Source organism: Xenopus laevis, chromosome 4L, assembly GCF_017654675.1.
Source record: "Xenopus laevis strain J_2021 chromosome 4L, Xenopus_laevis_v10.1, whole genome shotgun sequence".
In the NCBI taxonomy this organism is placed as follows: domain Eukaryota; kingdom Metazoa; phylum Chordata; class Amphibia; order Anura; family Pipidae; genus Xenopus; species Xenopus laevis.
Genome location: NC_054377.1, coordinates 88,133,108 through 88,158,026, shown reverse-complemented (window position 1 = coordinate 88,158,026; position 24,919 = coordinate 88,133,108). Strand labels below are relative to the sequence as shown.

The 24,919-nt window shown below is 38.3% G+C and overlaps 1 protein-coding gene across 1 annotated transcript; it reads left to right on the top strand.

Moving 5' to 3' along the window:
• The first annotated feature begins 2,191 nt into the window (after nt 1–2,191).
• On the top strand, nt 2,192–24,919 carry LOC121403052. Its single transcript, XM_041590447.1, has 2 exons — nt 2,192–3,894; nt 23,958–24,919. The coding sequence occupies exons 1-2, from the start codon at nt 3,486–3,488 to the stop codon at nt 24,149–24,151; spliced, it is 603 nt and encodes a 200-aa protein (XP_041446381.1). The 5' UTR covers nt 2,192–3,485; the 3' UTR covers nt 24,152–24,919.

The following is a 24,919-nucleotide window of genomic DNA, read 5'->3' as shown; positions in this document are numbered from 1 at the left end:
CAAGAGGAATGATGGAGCCCAAAATTTAAAGAAACAGTTCATTGTAAAAATAAAAACTGGGTATATAGACTGTGCAAAATAAAAAATGTATCTAATATAGTTACCGTATATACTCGTGTATAAGCCGACCCGTGTATAAGCCGAGGTACCTAATTTACCTAAGAAAACTGGAAAAATGTATTGACTCGTGTATAAGCCTAGGGGCCCCATGTCAGATTTCAAAATGTGAATGTGACCCAGCCGCAACAATTGGGGGACACTGGGCAGGTACCTGTTACTGTCTGTGACTGACTGTGTCGCCGACCGGATTTCATGTTTGCTTCCCTCTGCCACCCCTATTTCATGTTTGCTTCCCTCTGCCACTTCCCCCCCCATCTGTCGCTCTCCCCACCCTGGCTGCTCTTCCCTCTGTCCTTCCCTCTGTCACCTCTGCTCTTCCCTCTGTCCTTCCCTCTGTCACCTCTGCTCTTCCCTCTGTCCTTCCCTCTGTCACCTCTGCCCCAGCCGGACTGCCTGTGACTGCCTGTGTCGCCGCCCGGAGCAGGTCCAGGAGCTCCGGGCGGCGCGTCCTTCCCTGCCGGCGTTCGCTTTCAAAATGGCGGCGCCCATGGCCGCCACGTGGGTAGCGGCCGGCGCCGCTACCCACGTGGCGGCCATGGACGCCGCCATTTTGAAAGCGAACGCCGGCAGGGAAGGACGCGCCGCCCGGAGCTCCTGGACCTGCTCCGGGCGGCGACACAGGCAGTCACAGGCAGTCCGGCTGGGGCAGAGGTGACAGAGGGAAGGACAGAGGGAAGAGCAGAGGTATGACCCGCGTATAAGCCGAGTTTGAGTTTTTCAGCACATTTTGGGTGCTGAAAAACTCGGCTTATACGCGAGTATATACGGTAGTTAGCCAAAAATGTGTTCTATAAGGCTGGAGTGACTGGATGTGTAACATAACAGAACAGAGCCCAACTTGTGCTCACTACTAAATAATTTTAAATTATTAAGTAGGGTTGATGAGCACAAATCTGTGTGAAATCTGTTTTTTAAAAGAGCAAACAGATTTTATATACTATATCTAATTTTGAAATTAGGCATGGGGCTAGACATTGTCAGTTTCCCAGGTGCCCTCAGGTCATGTGACGTGCTCTGAGAAACTTCAGTCACTCTTTACTGCTACACTGCATGTTGGAGTGACACCAGTCCCCTCCCTTCCCTCCCCTCCCCAGCCTCCAATCAGCAGTCTATCAAAAGAACAATGGGTAGTTTACCAGGAGCAGCTACCTGACACCTCTGCTGAAGGATTCTGAAGTGATGGCTCCTTCTCAAAGCTAAGAATCAAGCACAAAGCATTGAGATGGCTGAATCCACACCAATATTTCAGCTATAAAAAAAATGTTAGTTTAAGTACTAACACACATCACACCTGGTCCTATTTAGATTAAATCTGGGATTGCTGTTCCCATGGTACTAAGGTAAGAAGAAGGAAAGCTAATACTATATTCACCACATACTGGGTATGGGCAGAATGTACACCAGAACAGAGAGGTACTACAGAACCATTACTTAATCATAAAGCTCTTAAACCATGGGGACCAAAAACTGATGTAGCTATACGACTATATGATATATGTGCTACTGTATTTGGAAACTTGTACACTCTCTTTAGCTGTAACAAATGTAGCACTTGAAATGTGTCCAGAATTAAATCTTACATGTGAGAACAAGATTAACTGAAATCTTATTCTTTGTTCTTTTAATCATGCAGCTATTCACATGAACATATGATAGTGTAAGTGAACTTCCATCAATGTAATGAATCCTTAAATCTTTATCTGTGTGTACGATTATGAGGCCATCATCTCTGTTATCAGTCCTGAAAAAGCAGGATAGCGATAGAGAAGCTGATGGCTAATAATGACTAAATTGTGGCATGCTCTGTTTCCGTCATGGAGATACCATATCATTTCTGCATCTACCATAGAAGCAATACTTAACTTGTATATCCCATAATATATATATATATATATATATATATATATATATATATATATATATATATATATATATATATATATATATAATATATATATATATATATATATATATATATATACGTATTGCTAAGAGAATCCTGTTATAAATCCATTTCAGGGACAACAGTTTTTTTATTGTGCTATTAGAGAATCTCAGTCTGGCAGTTTCAGTTTAGCTCTAACACTCTAGAGTTCTATACAAAATGTGTGACAAATGAAAAGCAAAATACCATATGTTGCATTGTTTATCCATCTATTTAATGTAAGTAAAAGTAGGAGAGGTTCAGCAGACCCCCATCAGAAACTCACCCTCACAGCAAGGAATGCTAGGTTTCTCTCTCTTTTCTTGTTCCTCTCTCTATTTCAGCCTGATGCATATAAAGGGTACATGCATTGAACTGTGTCATTCTTAAATCTATAATTTAGAAAATGACAAGCATGAACTTTTAACATCTAATCTGTGGAATGTTATGCTTTAAATCTTGCATTGATGACCTTTTTGATTATAGAGTCTCTGGATATTTTCTATTTAATCCTGTTTTATTTCTTTCTTTTTTCATTTGCATTGCTACATTTGCAAGTGCAAATGATAATTTTGTAAATGTGACATTTTTGAAATGGAAATGAATGGGAGAGCCATTTTAGAAGAGAGGAGGGGGAACTAATGGTATCACGGAGGAGGCACCATGCCTCCTGCTTATTAACAGCACTTCACATCATTCAGTACATAAATATCAGGTGCCTGGGAAGCACCAAAGCCTCTGTACAGCGGAAATAATCTATTCATCGTGGGAAGACAGTTTAGCACCTGGACAGCTCCACTGCTTGACTTGTCGCTGCTGCACCTCCTCGCTGAAATCGCAGCTGCACAGACTGAATGTCACGGCTCTGCTTCCACAAGAACCCCCGGGAACTAAAGCTAGGACCTTGGAGCATCAGGTTGGCTCTCTTTTCCTCCAGGGTGATTGTATCGATCTGTTTTCCTACGACACCCATTTACAGCAATTTACTCTGAGCTAATATTGAACAAATGTGTGGTTTTGACTCCAAAAAAGGCAATAAGACATTTTTGGACAAAAGTTACCTGGTAGGCAGTGTTGCACTTATTGGGGAACTTGAATGAACTGCATTTATTGTATACTGTTTACAGGCTGCTGTAGTAAATACACATACAGTATGTGAAGTTTAGCCATTGCCCAAAGACAGTGGTTGTTATTCGAAGGCTGGAGGAACACAAAGGAATCTCTTTCATGTAAATGAGAAATTTACTAACTAAAAGAGACTGAGGCAAGACCAAGCTTTCCATGAGGGATTGTTTAGAGTTGTGTGTTGTTTGTAATAGTGGGGGGAGCCCTGATGCACCTGTCACTTAGACAATTGGTTTCATGCTCCGGGGGACTCCCAGGCTTGGCAGCGCAGCTCTCTCTCTAAAGTGGCAGCTGTGGGCTCTGGTGTGACTACAGTATGATTATATGTAACATCAGTGCGATAAAGGACTGGGGCTCTTTTCTATCTCAGATCCTCCCCAGAGTCAACAAAACCCTCCGTTTGGTTCATCAAGGTATAAACACAGTGGAAGCTACAACCAGCTCCATGGTTAGTGTCTTACAAGAGCCGGAGCAGACCAGCTACCTTCCCCATACCGAACCCATGAATGCCAGTAATTTCACCACGGGGCTGGATCATCTCATCCAGTATTCTTATTCGGAATCAGAAGAGGACCAGTTGTACAAGGATTACAAACCTCCTCCCAAGGAACCGGTACCCTTGCCCAAGGCTGTGCTCTACCTCTTGATGGCTGCCTTGGTGATGGTGGCAGTGGCATATGCTATTGTGGGCCATATTATTAAGGATCTTATTCATGACTTTATAGGTAAGGAAGTCATTTTTTTATAGAACAATGCTCAGTGTAATTAAAAGTATGGTGCCATAAAATTAGCTCAACTTGCATTAACACACACTGCACCTGTCTGCTTTGAACTGTGCTCTATTTTACTGTGCTGCTTGAAATGAATAGCACCCTAAGTTGTACTAATCACTAATTGTTAATCACTAGTTGTGTGTGTGTGTGTCTAGGCTTGTTGATAACGGAGACAAATTTATTAATAACATTGTCAAATTGGCTTCAGTGTAGAACTTTCTGCAACCAATCAGCAATTAGATTTGCTCAGTCTACACCATGAATGTTAGACAATGACAGTAAACTGTTACAATTTATAATTTTGTTATGTACTCTTTTGATCCAGAACTTCAATGACTCAAAGGTTCTGCCTACACACAGGTGCAGGTTAAAAAAAAAAGAATAAAAAAAAGTGTAACAAGTGACAAGTGTAACCCTTCATGATTGTATGAGTATACTTGCACATGAACACATTCTCACATATATGTCGTACGTACATACATAGTCACACATGTAGGTACAGCCATCCATACACACATACATAAAAGTAACTGGAGCTCTGGAGAGTTTGCCTGTTACAAAGGACAATAAAACCCATATTAAAGACACGGAGAGATAGACAATATCACTGTCCATTGTAGTGCTAGCATTGATAACATTTTCTAGCTGGTGTGTAGTACACAGACTGCTCTTAAATGTGTACGTTTTAGGGATTTGTGAAACTATTCAGAGACAATATTTTCATAATTTGCATATTTGTGAACAAACTAGGAGGATATGATTTTGGTTAAGTAATTCACAGTAGTCTGGAATGGGGTATTTATCGGCATCCCAGTCCAGGGAAATGTCTGCTTTATTTGCATACAGGCTGTAAAAAAAATAAAAGGTGTATTCAGTCCAAGAAAACATATTTTACCTATGTGAACCACTATTAGTCTTCGGTGCTTGGGAGGATTAGAGCTAGGTCTACACCATGGTGGCCTAGATACCATTCTAACATTGCCACATGCTAAAGTGTTAGCCATCCTCTACTGACTTGTTGGGATGATTACATCAGGAGGCTGTGCTTATGATACTCTCCCCAATATGAAATAAAAGGCACTATGTTTGTCAATGAGCAGTAACCTATAGCAACCAAAAAGATTTTCACAAGTGAACAGAAACAGCAACCTACAGATTGGTTGCTGTCAGTGATAATGTGTAGCAAACTTTGCACTATATATGACATGACCCCCAAAGACATTTTCTAAAGGTGGTCTAATAACTAGCGAAGCTATATTCCACATAGTATATCATATTTAATGTGTTTATGGATATCTACACCAAATCCAATTTTTTTTAAAACAATTGAGAACTGAATCCCCCCCAAAAAAAATTTGAGTATTCCATGTTAAAATTTGGTTTGAGTTATTGTTACTTTTGAGTAGACCCATGTTTACTGAAGAAAACTCAAAAGTAGAATTTGTTTTTGTTTTTTTTATCCTTTATTAGCTGCTAAGAAATTTGGATTCTAAAAAAGAACAAAAAATCTTTATAATGTACTTCCGTAGACAATGTTGGTCAAAGAATTTAGCTGTGTCGCCACAACAGTTGCTTGTTGGTTTGATATAGCACATGTTCATGCATAGAACTCTTCCTAAAATGATAATACTGCAATGCCAACACAGTCAGGGAACAACTAGAATATGGAAGATTTCAGCAATTATGGTAAAGAAAAACTGGGAACACAGGGAAAACTGCAGCATACTGAGGGCATTAAAAGTTCCACTGGGGGTGGTGGTGGTGGTGGTTGTTAAATCTCGCTGTATAAAGTCCAGTAGAGAACATTTCAAAGTTACACGGTGAGACTGAAAAAAGGTGGCTTCGCCTCAATGTGATCTGCACTAGTTTCATGGTACAGCTGCTGTGTTAAACTATAAAATGTTCCTTAAATTCACATACCCACATGCAACACTAAATCAGGTCTCTACGATATGCAGGAACCATAAAGTGATTGCTTTATATGAAGAATGTTCTTAGCAATCAGGTAAAGTGTTCACTATATACATTTAGAGAGTAATGCAAATTTATTTATGCATCTTCCCCAAACGGTCCACCATACCATTTAAAAAATGACAGAGATCATTTTTGAGCCTTTGAAACAAACAGGAAGAATTATTCTTACATTCTTACATTCTCATTGTAAATGAATGGGGGTACATAATTATGGAGCTAAATACCGAATCTCAGTTTGTGCAGTGTAGAGGGGTAATATCCACTCTCTCTGATACACTCTCTCTCCCACATGAGTCTGTCACTCATATATCGGTTTCACCAGTAAATATGCCAAAGGCCCATAATTAATTGCTTATTATGCGTGCAAGTGCCTTTTATCTGCATGTATAATCTCTATGCAAATAAGGTAGCTAACTGATTTTCTGAGAAATGAACTAAGATTTTGTTTGAGGAGATAGAGAGGAAAAATCCAAAATAGCCCATCTTAGTAGAGCTTACTTGATTGTCTGTGTGCTTGAAAGATATACACGGCTTATTTATGGAAATGTCTAACGGGGTCTAGTCAGTATATAAATTAGTTTGGGTTCTACATATTTTCCAACTGGCCAAAATATTTAGTATTGGAAATATCTAGTCTTAGAACCTTCCAAACTCTAATGGACATGAGCTGTGCCATGATCATGGAGGAAACAGAGGATTGAGCATCTGCTGAATGTTAAAACATGTATTTTGTATATTAAGTAATTGCACTGACTTGTATATAACAAGTATAACTCGGTCTACAAAATGTAAATATAACTGTGATTTTTAATGGCATGGAGATGCGATCATATATCATATAGCAATCATATAAATCATACATGCACCATAGCATTTCTTCCAAGTTGCTACATTGTGCAGAGTCTCTTTCTGTACCTGTCCATGACTTCAGAGTACAGTATATAGCTAGCGGCTGTCTCTTCTACAGTTTCCCTTAAAGGAGTTGTTCACCTTTAAATGAACTTTTAGTATGATGTAGAGAGTAATAATGTGAGACAATTTGTAATTGGTTTTTATTTTTTATGATTTGAGGTTTTTGAGTTATTTATCTTTTTATTCAGCAGCTCTGCGGTTTGCAATTTCCGCAATCTGGTTGCTACAGTTCAAATTACCCTAGCAACCATGCAGTGATTTGATTAAGAGACTGGAGTATACACAGAAGAGGGTCTGAATAGAAATCGGAGTAATAAGAAGTAGCTACAATACATTTGCAGCCTTACAGAGCATTTGATTTTACATGGGGTCAGTGACCCCCATTTGAAAGGTGGAAAGAGTCAGAAGAAGAAGGCAAATAATTAAAAAACTATAAAAAAAATTAACAACGAAGAGCAACTGAAAGGTTGTTTAAAATTGACCATTCTATAACATACTGAAAGTTCACCTGAATGTAAACCATCCTTTTAAGAAACTTGGCATTTTACCCCTGAATTATTAAAAACACTGACCACACAGACATGCATTTTTGATGATAACTAAGGTCATTTCTGAAAACTGCATGAACATTTGACTTCAAAGGGCCTGAATAAGTGCTCTCAACAGTTACAGTCTGATGTTTTGATCTTATTATGTGAAACCAGACTGACAGGTGATCCCCAATGGCACGGCTATGGGAAATGCATCTGTAGTAATCTAGCAGCTGAATGTGCCCTGGGTGTGGGGTCAAATTACACTACATTTTATTGTCCAGAAGATTAGAGATTTCATGTTAATAGACAATATACACTCCCTATTTTCTCAGTATACACATATAAAAGATTCATGTACTGTATGCATGTTACCCATGGTTTGCTCTATGATTACAAGCTATTTACAAAACTGCAATCATTTTACTCCAGAATTCTTACTAATAGTAGCCAATCAGCAAGCATCTGGAATAATGACATCAATGACTTTTTTTGTCTCTGACTCTGCCAATGTACAGTCTAAGGAAAACCCAGTGCCTGAGAAATAATTTCAACAGTGAGCTTCACAGACACATATCTCAGAATGGCTGAATGTGGGATCACAAATCTAATTATGTTGATCACATATAGCTAAGTAAGTGAATCCCTAAGAAACACCTCTACAGTGCTAAAAGCTCTATAATCATTTGTTTTTTGTATGCAGCTTTTTCCAGAAAAGTGATTCAAGGAGTCAAATTGTTTCCCAACTAAATAATACATAATAATCACACATTTAGTACATTTCTTGAGAAGATCTCCATAATTATGCTGCATACAAACACTCTATCCTTGTCAAGGAGTCAACTTTAGTGATGGGTCGAATAAATTCGCCAAGCATGGATTTGCGGCGAATTTCCGCTGCGACAAAAAAAATTGTTGCACGTCAGAATAGTCATGAACACAAAAATTGGCGAAACGCCCATCGCCCATGACTAGTCTAATTGTTTCCCAACTTGTTATGTTTTGGTAGCCAAGGTTGAATAGAGTATAACAGTGCTTTATTAGCAGGTTCATGCAGCCATTACACAACAGTCAGCAATTCTAACACCACAAACTGTATAGAAAGTATGCACAGTATAAGTCTTGAGCAAAGTGACATCTACAGGCCATTTGTATAAACACCACATTTCCCCTATAGTAGGAAAGCATTTGGGCAAATGTAATAAACAGCAACAATTAAACAGTATGCATCTTAAAGCAATATTATACATTCTTCACATCACGAAGTCCTTGGTCCATGCAGATAGTTTTATGATTCTCTCAGTATGCCTTATAGGTTCACTTTCTTCAGGCCCATTGCAGTTGGCATCAGGAGTAGGAAAATGTCCTTCATCAAATGGAGCTTCTCCAAAGTCATTCCTAACAGGAGCAAGAAGACTTGCATTCCATATGCGACCATCAGACAGTTCATATGTGTATGGTCCTCACTGGCATCTCACCTCAAGTGGTGTAGTAAATGTAGATTGTCCTTGTTTCAGTATTCCTGGTTTCTTAATTCTGACTAAAGATCCAGGCTGAAAGTGCACTTCTCTGGCACCATGTTTTCTGTCAGTATAAGCCTTGCATTTGGCTTGTTAATGTTTCACAATGTCAACAGTAGATGATTTTGTGGGCACAGTATTTTGTGGAAGTTTAATGTCTGCAACATGTAACTTAGTGCGCATCTGTCTGCCATGTAATAATTCAACTGGAGATGTTTGGGTTGTTGCATGGCATGTTGCTCTGTAGTTATGTAGGAACTCTGTTGTAAATACTTTCCAAGATTTTCCAGTAAAATTTGCTGTCTGTAGTGCTTCTTTCAGACTTCTGTTGAATCGCTCGATTTCTCCATTTGCTTTTGGGTAATACACTGAAGATTTCCACAACTAAACAACACATGATAACTCATTTAGTACATTTCTTTAGAAGATCTCCTTAATTAGGCTGCCTACATACACTCTATTCTTATTCTTATTCATATGCAGCCTTTTTCAGAAAAGTGATTCAAGGGGTGAAATTGTTTTCCAACTAAATAACACATAACAATTTACGCACAATAAGTACATTTCTTTAGAATTATGAATTACATTAGCTTCCTCTCCTCCCTGTACCTGGAACCGTTGTGTCAGCTTGGGTGCAGTCACATGCGTCTGATTTTGGTGAAGAAACACAAGAGGTTACATGCTTGCTCTGAAATCAGCCATGTGTGCCTGCCCCCGAGCTGACACATTGGTTCTGTATACAGGCTGGTGAGGAGGTTAATGTCCTCATATGGGCTAATTTCCAGCCTGTGTATTTCAGCCTAACAGACAGTGGGGTGTATATATATATATCAATATACCCCAATATATAATATATATATATATATATAAATAAATATATATATATATATATATATATATATATATATATATATATATATATATGTATATATATATATATATATTATAGTATATCAATATACCTCATTGTACCCAAGTACCTAATATTAGAGGATTCTATACATTGTTTATATAGGTGTGTGTGTGTAAAAAAGTTTGGCACAGGACACAGTATTTAGCCTTAAATTTTATTTATAATCGGTGTATAAGAACCAACTTTTGGCCCCAATTAGTGGTGCAGGGGCTGCAATAGCACCTGGCACCGCACCCCCTTGAGGCCCACCGGAGCCGTGATAAATTTTATCACAGACGGCATGGCAGGGGACTTTTCAGCATGCAAACCCAGAACACACTGCTGCACACATTTGGAGGGGGGGGGTACACTGTTGGCCCCAATTGTAGGCCTTCATCAAGGACCATATATACACTCTGCTTTAAAAATATTTACCCAGGTGCATAGTAAAATAGAAAAAAAGGCATACATTTCACTAAAAAAGTACAGCAACACCGGGATAGTATAGCAATCAAAAATGTGTATTAAGTGAGTACATACAACCAATGTGATGTTTCAGACCCTGTCTGGACCTTTCTCGACCCCACCGTGAACACAACCAAGTAGTGTATAAATAGTTCTTCTTGCCCTGCTAGCTGAGGAAGTGACATCACTGCAATCTTAAATAAAAGTGACTTATGCAGGACCGGAAGTAGGGATAGGCAGAAGAGACAGCTGCCTAGGGCCTAAATAATGGGGGGCCACTGGGCAGCTAACTCTAAAATTGTCTTCTGCCTAGCCCTAGTTCACACTGCTCCAGGGCCGGATTTACATAGCAGGCGCCGCTAGGTCCGTCTCCATTCTTTCTCCCCATCCCCTCCCCTTCCTTTGTGCACATATGCAAATTTTCAGCATTGAGTACTGAAGTATTGAATACATTGAATACATGAAATATCTTCTGCAAATCCCGAGTGCTTCCGAACCAATGCAGGTGTGGTTGGGCAGCATGCCTCCCCCCTAAGATTCTGCCTCCCTAGGCCTGGGCCTTTGTGGCCTTTCCACAAATCCGGGCCTGCACCCCTCAGTCTTACTCCCTTTCCTTCCCTCTGTCACCCACCCCTCCGTCACTCACCCATCCCTCTCTTCTGTCGGTGTACCCTCCCTCCTTCCCCTCCCCTCCGTTAATGTCCTCTCTCTCCTCTCAGTCACTCAAACCTCCATTCCCTCCTTCTCCTCTCTCACCACTGCACCGGACGGGCATGCACACATGCATATGCACGCAGGGTGGGGGTGGTGGACAGCCAGGTTGAATATGGCGCCCGGCCGGTCAGGCCCAGCCCTGGACTTATGAATAGTCATTTAGATATAGAGATCAGTGCATCATAATCCTCACATTAAGTGACCAGTGTTATATAATATACATTAAGAATAAAACATATTAATTATTGCACACAAGTGATAAAAGATACTGGGGGTCATTTATAAAGTTCACGCAGTGCATATGGTTGTATTGCGCATGTTTTTTCCAGAATGCCAATATATTGCACTGCTCTGCCCGTCTTTCCAGTTTTTAAGAATCCACAGTGTGAATAAATTTTCGCAAAAGCGCGCAAATGAGACGGGAGTTTGCACGAGCGCACCCAATGTGTGAGGTTGTTGTACACGAAAATAGCATTGACAGTAACTTAAATTCGCAGTTCGCAAAACTGTTTTGCGAATATTTTATCCGCCACCAAAGTTGTGGCGTAATTGAGTCGCAGAGTGTGCGCATAAATATTCGTAATTTGCGAATTGTGACATATTTAAAAAGCTGCTATAGACATTCGCATTGTGAAAAAAAAATTCGCAATTCTGTTTGCACCCTCTTATTCAGCTTTATAAATATAAGCATGCGCAGGGCAAATATATTCACTTTGCGAACCAAACTGCCCTGCGCAAAGTTTAGAAATGACCCCCACTAAGGGGCAGATTTATCAAAATGTGAGATTAGAGTTTATCACAGAAAAATGTAACCACTTTCTATTCAATCCTATGATATTTGTAAAAATTTATTTGTCAATTGGTGACCTGTAACTTTCACCCATCGATCAATACACTTTTAAAAATCCCATAGGGATGAATAGAAAATGGGGGAATTTCTGTGATAAACTCTAATCTCACATTTTGATAAATCTGCCCCATAGTCATAGAAATATACTGTATGTGTGTACTAAATACATAGTGCTAAGCGCATGTATCAATTAGGAAACATTGTTAAAAACAAATGTTAGCTACTGCACTAACCTATGTTTCTGATTTTATTATGGGGTGGGCTTCTTTAAACTTAAAGGAGTTATTCACCTCTGAGTTAACTTTTAGCATGATGTAGAGAGTGATATTCAGAGATAATTTGCAAATGGTTTTAATTTTTTATTATTTGTGTTTTTTGAGTTATTTCGTTTTATACTCTCTCCAGTTTGCAATTTCGGCAAAGGACAAAAGAGCAGTAAGACAGTGACACAAAGCGAATCATCGATTTTTTTCCCACGCTTAAACTTCTAGAGTTAATCAGACACAGGGGTGACCATTTCAGTACAAAACATAAATCATACAATAAAACCATGCCCACTGTGTGCTACCTTCACACATTTGAAATTGTTTTTAAAAAAAAAAACATTCAAACCAGAGAAGTACAATTTTGATATTACCCTGAATATTGCCTCCACCGGACATTTATTGTTTCCCAGAATCTGCTATTACATGTACTTGTCTACTTCTAGTCAACTAGACATGAGTGGTAGGAAGGTTTTTGTAGTAGTGGGGTTGCATTAGATACTTGAATACATTAAAAAGTACAGTTCTATTAGTTTGTGCCAGCATGGTTTTACAGATCTTGCCAGACTTCTTTAATTGCCCTTTTTGAGGAGGTGATCAGCAACCAAGGCTATAGCAGTAGATACAGTACCACACAGAAGTTTAATGCTTAAATTAAGGAGTATTGGCCTGGAACATAATAGCTGTACTTGAATAGACTGGCTGAATGGTAGATTACAGAGGGTTGTAATACATGGAAGATTTTCTAATTGGACAAGTGTTGTCAGTGGAGTACTTCAGGGGTCTGTCCTTGGCCCTTTACTTTTCTGTATAACTCTTTTTATTTGAAACACAGCGAGGAACAATGCGATGGTATCATCAGGATACATTATAGAGAATGAAAAAGCATATTACATCATTGCTGCAGATGCATAGCTGTTCTTACACAATAGGCTTTCAATTATTAGCATATATTTAACTGCAAGTAATGATCCAATAAGCATAAAGTAATTTGAAAAGAACAGTGAGGAAAGAGAAAGGAAAATTGAAAGATAGGTAAGAGAACAGGGATCTGGATCCGGGCTCCTCATACTGCAAGCCCTCTTAGTACGAAGGTAAGGGGATGGGTGGGTCTTGTAGTATCATTCTACTTTCATAACACTTGATTGCATGGAAGCAGTTACGTATCTGTTTTTGGTGCTTTAATGGTGAAGTGTCAATGTAGCTTTCCCAGGTAAAGTGTTTGCTAACGTAGGTTTCCTTTTGTAAGAATGTCTCTACCCATTCCATTAGGAATGCATGGAATAGTTTTTTTCTGAAAAAGCGTGAATGGAGGTGGGCTAGTGTGTATTCATCTTTGGAGTATTGTTTTTTAGCTACCACAGATATAATGTCAGAAGTTTTTGCTCCCACTTGTAAGTATTGATTGGCATTTGGAGTATGAGTTAAATATTGCTCACTCAGGGGACAGTGGCACATAGTTTATCAAGACAGACGTGACCCAATCTCTGATTTGTATCCAGAAGTGTTTTATATGTGGGCAGTCCCATCAGTGATGAAACAGATCTGCCTGTGATGTCACATATTTTGGGCAGGCTGGGTTGATGTTAGGGTTTATGAGATGTCTACAGTGTAGGGATAGGTACCCTCTATGAATTATATTCAGCATCATTTCGGTGTAGGTGGCTGCCTATAGTGAAGAGGTTGTATCTCTTGTGGCTTTCGGAATATCTGGCATTGTTAGGGTTGGTAGCTTTGTTTTGTTAGGTGTGAAGAAATGGATTTATCATCTGCATGTTGCTGCAAAGTTTTCTTTACTATGAAAGGAGACACACAAGCAGCCATCACAGAAAGTCAGGTGGGATTGGGAATATATGTCTTGATTGGTGGACCCTTTTTATGGAGGCGTTACACTGGGCTCTGTTGGAGGGGTTGAACTTGACAAATTTTGGTCTTTTTTCAACCCAACTTAACCATGTAAAACCTGAAGCCTGTGCCAGAAAGTTTTAAAAAGTATTAGCATCCTAGACAAAGGTAGAGTTTGTTTTATAATACATAAATATAGATGGATGATTAATGGGATGAAAGTAAGTAAAAAAAAGTCAAACAAATGACTCATTAGCTCAGTTGGGACCATAAGCACAGAACTAACAGCCAGTAGGGATGTCGCGGACTGTTCGCCCGCGAACTAATTCGCGCGAACATCGACCGTTCGCGTCCGCCGAATGTTCGCGAACGTCGCGCGACGTTCGCCAATTTGGGTTCGCCTTAGCTGGCGCTTATTTTTGACCTCTCACCCCAGACCAGCAGATAAATGGCAGCCAATCAGGAAGCTCTCCCTCCTGGACCACCCCCACACCCCCTGGACCACTCCCCTTCCATATATAAACTGAAGCCCTGCAGCGTTTTTTCATTCTGCCTGTGTGTGCTCGGAAGAGCTAGTGTAGGGAGAGAGCTGTTTAGTGATTTGAGGGACAGTTGATAGTAACTTTGCTGGCTAGTAATCTACTTGATACTGCTCTGTATTGTAGGGACAGAACTCTGCAGGGATTTGAGGGACATTTTAGGTTAGGTAGCTTTGCTGGCTAGTAATCTACCTTCTACTACAGTGCTCTGTATGTAGCTGCTGTGGGCAGCTGTCCTGCTGCTGATCTCTCATCTGCTGACTGCTGCCTGTAACCCAATAGTCATTGTAAGGACTGCTTTTATTTTCTTTTTTGTTTTTTTTTACTTTGCTACTGTAAGAGCCCAGTGCTATTAGTCTAGCTGTGTTGGGGAGTGGGACTGGTGTGCTGCTCCTCCTAGTAGTTCACCACTACCAGCACCAACCAGAGTCAAAATTGTTACAAAGTATCTTATTTGCACCTGTTAGCTGTTCTGAGCTCTCTGCCAAAAGCTAATTAAGTTAGAAACTGTTTTTTTTCTGGCTGTTCAGTTCAGAGAAAAGAGGGACTGGTGTGCTGCTCCTCCTAGTAGTTCACCACTACCAGCACCAACCAGAGTCAAAATTGTTACAAAGTATCTTATTTGCACCTGTTAGCTGTTCTGAGCTCTCTGCCAAAAGCCAATTAAGTTAGAAACTGGTTTTTTTCTGGCTGTTCAGTGCAGAGAAAAGAGGGACTTTCCAGTACAAAAGAGGGACAGGGGGTTGAGTGGTCAAAAGAGGGACAGTTGGGAGGTATGCAAGTGCCACCTAGCTGTGTGAGCTTTTTCACATTCTGTCTAAATAACAATAATAATTCCGTGTCCGTAAACATCACCTGAGTGATGTTTTTACAGCAGCAATAATATATTCCGTATCCACTACTGTATACGTTGCCCTTGCAGGCATTGTTTGCCCAGTCTTTAACTAAGTGCCACCTAGCTGTGTGAGCTTTTTCACATTCCGTGTCCAGAAACATCACCTGAGTGACGTAGTGTGATTTCTGCCCTTTACAGCACAAAACGCAGCGCTGTGTCAACAATGTATTTTTCAGATACATTTTTGCCCTTGATCCCCCTCTGGCATGCCACTGTCCAGGTCGTTGCACCCTTTAAACAACTTTAAAATCATTTTTATGGCCAGAAATGTCTTTTCTAGCTTTTAAAATTCGCCTTCCCATTGAAGTCTATGGGGTTCGCGACGTTCGCGAACCGTTCGCATTTTTGACGCAAGTTCGCGAATATGTTCGCGAACATTTTTTCCGACGTTCGCTACCTCCCTAACAACCAGTGAAATACATCAAATCCATGTGAATGCATGTCACTGAAAGACCAGCTTATACCAGTGAGGCATACACACCCCAATGGCTGGATAAAGTGAACCAATTCTAAACACAAATGCATAACAGCTGAGAATTTTTTCTTAATTACCATTTGGAAAATATATTTTCCCTTTTACCTTCACCCTCCTTCTAGCTGGTGGCTCACTTTAAAATATCTGTTAGGTGTGAAGAAATGGATTTAGCATCTGCATGTTGCTGCAAAGTTTTCTTTACCATGAAAGGAGACACACAAGCAGCCATCACAGAAAGTCAGGTGGGAAAATATGTCTTGATTGGTGGACCCTTTTTATGGAGGTGTTACAGAGAATCATTAACAAAGATACCTTCAAAAATATGTATTTTTGGTAAATTGTAGTTACATTTCAAACTGAATGAAGGTAAAATGCAGCCCTTTTCTCATTGTCCTTTGACAGCCATCAAGTTTGCTGCAGGAAGGTGTCCCCAACAGTTTCTATTTAAATACTTCTGTGAAACCCAGAGAACCTTGTATTGTCCCCTACTTGCAAAGCTGTTCTTTGCAGTGAATCCCGCGTTGAACTAGATTCAACATGTTATATTATATATAAGCTCCTTCTGAACATTTAACATTCTCCTGAGGCATTCTAAAAGGAACTCTGCAGTAATATAAGTAATAAGTATAAGTTAACTTTTCAATGTACTTTTGTTTTGGGCAAAAACAGTGTTTTGCTTGAGCTCGGTGATATTGAGATTAAAAAAAATAGATTCATATAAAGATTTAATTTAATTTCTGATCAATTTTATGCTTTTCTAACCGTTCATCTGGTTTATCTGTTTAATCTCTACAATTTAATAGTTAATATTGACAACTATGACTGTTTGTCACTCTGTCTGAAAGTGGAATATATAACATCCTAATGTGTTCCAGTTAAAACCATTAACATGACTGTAAAAGGCCAGGAGTGGAGGGAAAGTGAAGCCTTATACTTACCCATCATCTCGCTCCCCAGCTTCGACCTTGACCCCCAAAGCCTCTCTCCAATAAATGCAGACAACCCCATATTTCTGTTGGATAATGATGGCCGCAGCTTCTTTATCAACTTAAACATGTTCAAAACATTTAACCACCAATAATATGTAGCAATTATTAACCTTTTACAAACCACAATTGACATTTTTAACATCCATAACATTCCAGACCAGTTAAACCTACCTATTCCTAATCTGTCCTTATTCTCTTGGGCAGATGGTCCTGGGATTACCATCTTTTGCATTGTACCTCCGTACCGCTGCACTCCTCATAACGTTTGCTCAGCCGCAGTACACTGACTCAATGGTATTTACCCTTATGCCACCAGGGGACCCCATGACCAAGTTGGCCATTTTATACAGTGTTCCTCCATCTCTCTGGAACCCATCAGATTCGACCTTTAACTCCCTTTCCCAGGACCACGACTAAATGCTGTAACAAATATCTACCCTACTTTGGCACCCCTTTATTCCAGGGAGCAACCAGTTCTCTATCTACTTACGATTAGGGAACTCCCTATTGCCCAAAAAACAGGGAGGGGGGTGGGCCTGCTTCTGTCCATAGCAGCTGTGCCCACTGTCACAGTTAGGAAAGGAAGTACCCTTCTCCCGCTCTTTCCTTTTATCTCCCAACCCCCTACCTCTGCCATCCTATTACCACTTCCCCTGAACCCATCCACTTTTTCTCCCCCCTTGACTTCCAGTCATGCCCTCTTTCGGCCCATACAGGCTCCATCTTCTCTGTATGCACCCCCAGACATGTTTAGCAAACATATTACAAGATTCCTTTTTACAATATAGTCAAAAATCACCTAGGGAGACCTAAAATAATATGAATGTTATAACAGCCATCTTACTTTTTACTGTTACAAAAATAATTTAAGGACTTGGTTTTCTAATGGACACCCACTTCATGAACCTTAGAAAAAAGTCAGGATTTAAGTACTACCTCAGATTTAAGTTACATTTTTAGCATGTGGCGTTCCTATGACAACACTTTATTTTCAGCACTTTAATGTGGCGTTACAGGATTTATTGAATTGGGCACAGAGCTGGATTAACTGGAGCTTTATTAAAATGCCTCTACTATTCATTCTGCCAACATATCTTAGATGAAAATAGTCAATAGGCTACAGTGTATCTACAATAAATAAAGTAAGTGATTGAGTTATCTGCTTAAAAGGCTTTGCATTTTGTTGCCTCAGAATTTGCAGCCTGTAAGAATTCTGCTTCATTGTTTTCTAAAGCGCTGTTCACACGAAAGTAAAGACAAAGCACATGCATCAAGGATTTGCTCATACAAATTGGCATATTTCTTTTCCTTGGTCTCTTTGTGTGTAGTTCTAGACATACAATGCACTGCAGAGATTTCCAGCTAGCATTTGGTTTAATTTAGTATTGCTTTAAAAATCATATCAATAATGTTGAATCCGGTTAAATCCAGAGTGATTGGTAATTTAAGCAATTGAAATCAGGAAGTTGATGTCTTTAGTTCTGTCCTTCAGGCTGCAAAATAAAAAAAGTTATACACTATAATTCTCCAAAGCTTATGCAAATCAACAAATAATATTTATGTTAAAGAATTAAAGGGCAAAGAAAATCTTCAGCACATGCAAATGTAATGTTTTGTTGGCATTCGATGTGCAGCTCATGCATATACATAATGGGTAGAGTAAAGCCAAATATAATATTTTGCATACTGAAATCAATTTAGGAAACATTCCAGTATACGTTAAGTAAAGGTTATTTGGAAATTACTATATGTGCTAATGAATTCATTTTGCAGAAGACAGCTCTCCCCCGGAGATGAATCTTTTCCACATTTTCCACCTTTCACCTTCTTTATAAATATGTTATTAACAGAAGGTGCAAGGCATTATGGGCGCTGGAGTCCTGGCTAGAGTTGGGCTGATTACGACATAATTTCAGCAGCGCATGTGACCAGGACAGGTAGATACTACATTAAATGGCAATGACATCTACAAATAACTTTAAAAATATGGAAAAGTTTCCTTTTGTTAAGTTATATTTCAGTTTACATCCCCTGTAGCTATATAACCTCCAATGCATTACATCCAGTATCTTGTGAGTGATTATGCTGTACGATATACATTTAGAAGAAAGGCTACTATCACACAAAGCCCATCCAAGGGGGACTAGCCCCTAACCTTTTATTATGCCCAAACCACACAACATTTCAGGTGACTTTTCTGCTGTACATATAAAGCTTTATTAAATCAAGCTCAGCAATAAATTGTCCTGTTTGTAAAAATCAATATAACCAGTCAATTTTCTGCTATATATCCATTATAAATATATTTAGGACATTGAGACATGTTGTGCATACTGCTACTAAAAATACCTTCCCTTTAAACAAAACAAGGATTGTTGGTCCATATATTGCAATATATTTATTGACTAGCTATAGTCAGGTGATCTCACTGGTGGCCTATAAAAGGGTAACCATGTTTTAGAGTATTAACCTTGAAAGCAGCTAGTAAGTTGCAGGTAAAACTTAGTCCCTGAGTAAAATGTATAATGAAGCAATAGAATTCTTAATGAATCAGATGAAAATTGAGCATAGGACTGGCCAGATATGGGATGACTTTGACGTAGTTGGCCAGCTTAAATATATTGCAATATATGGACAAACATATACCACCCCCCTTCTTCTTGAGGCCACTTGCTTACTGGTAAAATATAGTTAAGTAATATGGATTCATATGATTACCTTATTTAGGGTTGGCAGCAAAGATTTTTCCTCTTATTTGAAACCATATTCCAGCTTCTACCAAATGCCATTAAATGTAATGAAAATACTTTTTTCAGCCTAAGAAGAAGTAAGAAGCTAAATCCCAGACATATTACATATTTCATGTATCAGTGACACACCAGTCATTTCTTCAGTTCTACAACTAGAATGGAAGTTCATTTTCAGACCATAAGGAAAATATGAGCAAATACCTGTATTGGCACTGAATGGGGTGTGTGTGTTTGCTAACGCTGAACAATATGTATCTTTTTTTTTTTTTCAATGACCTTACTGAAATCTATTATTCTTTAAATTCACTGACCTACTTTCACCTCTGCTCAAGTCAACTAGCAGGAGGCTTGAGGTGGATTTGCCAATTGTTGTCCTCTCAGGGAAATTCAGCACCAAGCGCTCCCTAATCTACTGCAGTCAGGAACTCTGTACATTGGTAGGTCAGGGGGAAAAAAGCAATCATCTTTAATTCTGATTGAATGCCTACCTCTATAGCATGTTGGGGAGGTAGAATGTCTAACTAACCAGGCTCTGGATGTCTTTTCATGGAAGCTTTCATTGCTTTGTGAAGATCTAATGAAAGAAAAAAATCTTCTGTATTAAATGTGATGAACCATAAGCAACAATATCCAAGGATATTGCAAGGAAGATTGAAAAGTACTCTGTAAACATAGTATCAAGGGAATGTATCTTTTATTGTGCCATACACCTACTAGAGTAAAAGCATTTTAGGAAAGTACAACTCCCTTTTGTGAATGTACAAAAAGGGTAATGGACTCAAGAGGTGATCAGGTGAGTTGCACAGCAGGACACATCTCACACCACTTCAAATCCTCTGCTGTGTGATCGTGACATGGAGCATGATCTTAGCACTTTAAACTGTATCAGTTACATAAATAATGTATGTCAAGCTTATGTAGTCATTATGTATGTAGCCATTTATTAATTTCTTACAGGTAGTATTGTGAAGCTGTAATTCACACTAAAGCCATTAATGAAATAGAAATAAAGTTTGATTTCCTAATGCAGTGATTTGCTGACACAGGTGCCAATTCCGCTAAGGGTTGGATACCATAATCTGTTTTAAAAAAAAGCAGTTGATAAATCTTACCATAATAAGCATTTATTGAACATACCTGATAATGTGTTTTGTGTAAAAACAATGCTTTCCCTCCAACATTTAAAAAGTTTATATTAAATGTTTGTTTGTTAAGGAGATAGGGAAGCCATATAAGGTATGAAAATATAAGAAATACATTTCTCAGAGAAAAAGGAAATCATTTCTAAAAATCTAAATTATTAGATTAAAATGGAGTCTATGGGAGATGTCCTTCCCATAAATCGGAGCTTTCTGTATAACGGGTTTTTTGGCCCTATACATCCCAGGTTGGTTTCACAACAGATATGTTAAACATTTTTGTAATTTAAGTAGCTAGGTGGGGCTAAATTTGAGACATGGGGTATTTTTGTTACATAGGAAAAATATATGGAACTATAATGCAATAATCTTATATTTGTCATGTTTTAACCCTTACATTCAAAGAATAGTTCACCCTTCTATGTTTACTTAACTCCATGGTTTACCTTATAAAATTGATAGATGCCCTAAGACATATAAGTGAGAAAGCAAAATAATGGTACATTAACTAACAAAATAATCCACAAAGCTTTTGTCAGTCATCATATGTAAAAAGCTCCGTTCCTCTACATAATGTTATGTCAATTTTTATTTTAAGATAGGACATTTTCACATCAACAGCTTATGTCACTGAGTGCAATCTGTACAGACAAGAGATAGCTGTGTTCCTTACAAAGAACATTATACAGGTATGGGACCTGTTACCCAGAAACCCGTTATCCAAAAAGCTATAAATTACTAGAAACCATTTCCCATAGACTCCATTTTAATCAACAAATTCACATTTTGAAGAATTGTTCCTTTTTTCTTGGTAATAATAAAACAATACCTTGTATTTGATCCTAACTAAGATATAATTAATTCTTATTGGTGGAAAAACAATCCTATTGGTTTTATTTAATGTTTACATTTTTTAATAGACTTAAGGTATGGTGATCCAAATAAAAGAAAGATCCTTTATTTGGAAAACCCCAGGTACTGAGCATTCTGGATAACAGGCCCCATACCTGTACTAAGCTTTAGCCACTGTTGCAGGGCTATACATATATTAATATGTTTAAGAAAATGAAAGCATTTTGTGCAAAAGCTCCTAAAAATGCCTCCCTTGGGTGATCAGTCCTATACTCACCGTCATTTTCTTCATTAGGATCTCGAGTATTTCGTTATACACTGGATATTGTAATGTATAATGAAGTACTAGAATTCTTAATGAATCAGTGAGTGCAGGACTGGTCAGACCATGGATGATTTTGACATCTGAAATATATTTCAACATAGAGGCAATCCCTGTTTTTTGTTTTAAATGAGTCAATATTTTTTAATGAGTTTTCTTGCACAAATATCCTTTTCTATATAAATATAGGTATTTGTAGAGGATCTTTTTGCGTGTCTGTGTGAATTCTGTGGTCACACACTCACTGCATGTTTGCTTTATAATTTAAAAATGTTTAGTGACGAGCACCTCTTTCCCTTATGCATTTTGGATTACCCACTTTGCAGATATACTGCCATGTTTCTGTCTGTTATAGTTGCTGTATTAGGGAGGGATGTTGAAAGCAGACAGCTCTATTCATACCATAAGGGCTGGTAGAAAAGAGAACAAAAAAGGTTTTTCAAATACGATTATGTTTACAGATTGCCAAGCAACAGGATGTGTGATGTTCTTTGAAATGAAATGGTGCATATTAGTGTGTTTTCTACAATATCTGGCAAGGAAGTGGTGCGATAGACCTTCAAAGGTACAGTTAATGGATGTACAAATTAATAGGAGACAACAAAATGTTTTTTTACAGAAAAGATACTTTCTGTCATCTTAAAGGGGTAGTTTACCTTTACGTTAACTTTTATTATGCTATTATACCCTATTGTTAGTGACTTTTTTTTTTTTTTGTTATAGTATTTGAACTATTTGATGAGATTTTCAAGCTCTTTTCAGCTTTCAAATAGGGGTCACTGACCCCAGCAGTCAATACACCTTTTCTCTATGAATCTACAATTGTTAATTTATTATTTCTCGTTTTATGTAGGCCTTTCCTGTTCATGTTCCAGTCTCTCATTCAAACTGCCGCATGGTAAATACCAACAAAAAAAAAGCCATTATCTCACTAATGACTTACTTAATTAAAGTCAGCGTATTTATAAAGATGCAAGCTTCCAGGGCACAACTTATATATTTGCTTGAAGGTCACATTCACTGTGAGACAAGAATTCTCACAAGCATAACTCATGGCTAGATCTTGGGCAAGGAATGAGTGATGATTGAACACGGAGAAGAACTGAAAGGACAGAAAATAAGTTAAGAAAATATGAACTTTAAAGAATTTCTGGACAGGAAAGTGTATTAATGAAATGACACATTATCAAAGCAGATCAATGTGTCAATTATTTGGACAGTCAAACACGTTTCTGCTATAAGGGGTGTCAGAGCTCAGTGGCAATGCTAAGCACTAACACCTAAAACTGGTTATCCCCAATGCTCGATTGTTAATTCTATATATACAGTCAGCAGTCATAAACACTGGACAGGAACAGCAAGTTCCAACATCAAAAAAACGATTGTAGCATACTGCAGGGCACTCAGTCAGTTAGACATTGGATTTTAATTGTTTTATTATGAGGTAGGAACATGGTGTTATCCTGCAATGTCATCTGTGCTGCAATGGGGAGGCCTATTTATCAGCATTCTTGTTTTAATGGTTCTACAGGTTTTAGAAACCTCAAAAAAAATTCTCTTAAACCACAAATGCTAAGTAATTCTGTATTCGAAATATATAAAAAGCATGAACATATAAAAACGCAGACCTAATCAGAATACTAATATGAAAACTTTGAAATCCTCATGCATTTACGAACTAAAAGAATCCGAAAACCTCTAAAAGCTTGATTTAAAGAAAGGTTTTACAATTTCATGTGGGCAGCTCCCATTGACTTCTACATGACCTTGACAGCTTTTAGATGGCAAAGCTTTGCATCTCTGTTTTTCATGGTTTTGATATTTTTTTGTGGTTTAGAGTAGAATGCACAATTTTTAGCTGTAAAAAAAAAAGATTTGTGGAAAAGCATTAAACAAAAATAATTGCTGAATTCTCCAAAGTCGGCTACAATACATTGATAGTTCTACATAAAATGAAGGGTATTTTTTTTCACCATCAGGTCTAAAATACTAGTTGGTAAATATATCATATCAGACAGTGATCACTGTAAAACAAGACTCTAATTCTGATGCATTGTTCATTAAACTTATATGTCTCTTTTTAATGCAGACTGGATATTTGGCTCCAGCCCTGAAGTCAAAGGTAACAAATCGGACATCAATTGTATCAGCCAAAGTGCAATCGAGATGACCGAAAATCAAGATATCTCCTTGTCTTCTTTACATCAGGAGCAGTTACCCTCCCATTCTGGAGACTTTCTTATCTGCATGGATGAAATTTCCCACATATCACAACAAACATAATATTTTTCAAGAACTGGTTATTGCTTTGTACATTCCTGGAGAGCTGGTTTAATTATGGTGAGACGGGGACATGAGTAACTTGTAGCTTCTTGTGTTTCAAACACAATAAATTTTAGGCACAGATTTTAATTATTTTAAAAAAAGGACTTTTTCAGAAGAGGAATTGTTGGCATTTTATTTTCCACTGTGCAAAGCTCAGAGTATTTTACTAGAAACAAAAATCCTGAAGACAGTGATTTTTACATGTTCCTTCTCATTCACCTGTGGCATGAAATTGAGGATGTATGGAAACTACAGTATACCCTGACTTGTCAATCTCTTCTACGCCCAGGAACGTTTAAATAGAGTATACCAGCTGCTATTTTGTAAGACTGTCTGCCGATTCCAACATCGTTATTTTATAATATTTTTACCTGAAGTGGGTATCTCTGGGCAAACACAGATAAGAGACTGCAAAAGTAGAATCACTGGCTTTTGATAACACAGATTTTTAACAGGACAATCGGACAAATGTTAATTCTTTTAAGTGAGAATTTGCTGAGATGCAGTTATTACAATGGAAATGTCATTTAATTGTTTTGTTTGTGGTACAGTCATTTTTTGGGCTGCTACAATTGAACTAAGAAGCAAATGCAGCAGGCTGGAAACCAACTAGATGTATTACCAGATTTGTTTGAAAAATGTACATGGTATATGAGGTTATGACTATTGATATAAGTGTAAACTCTGTATAAAAATAAACTAAAGAAGGATAGTTTTTCTAAAAAA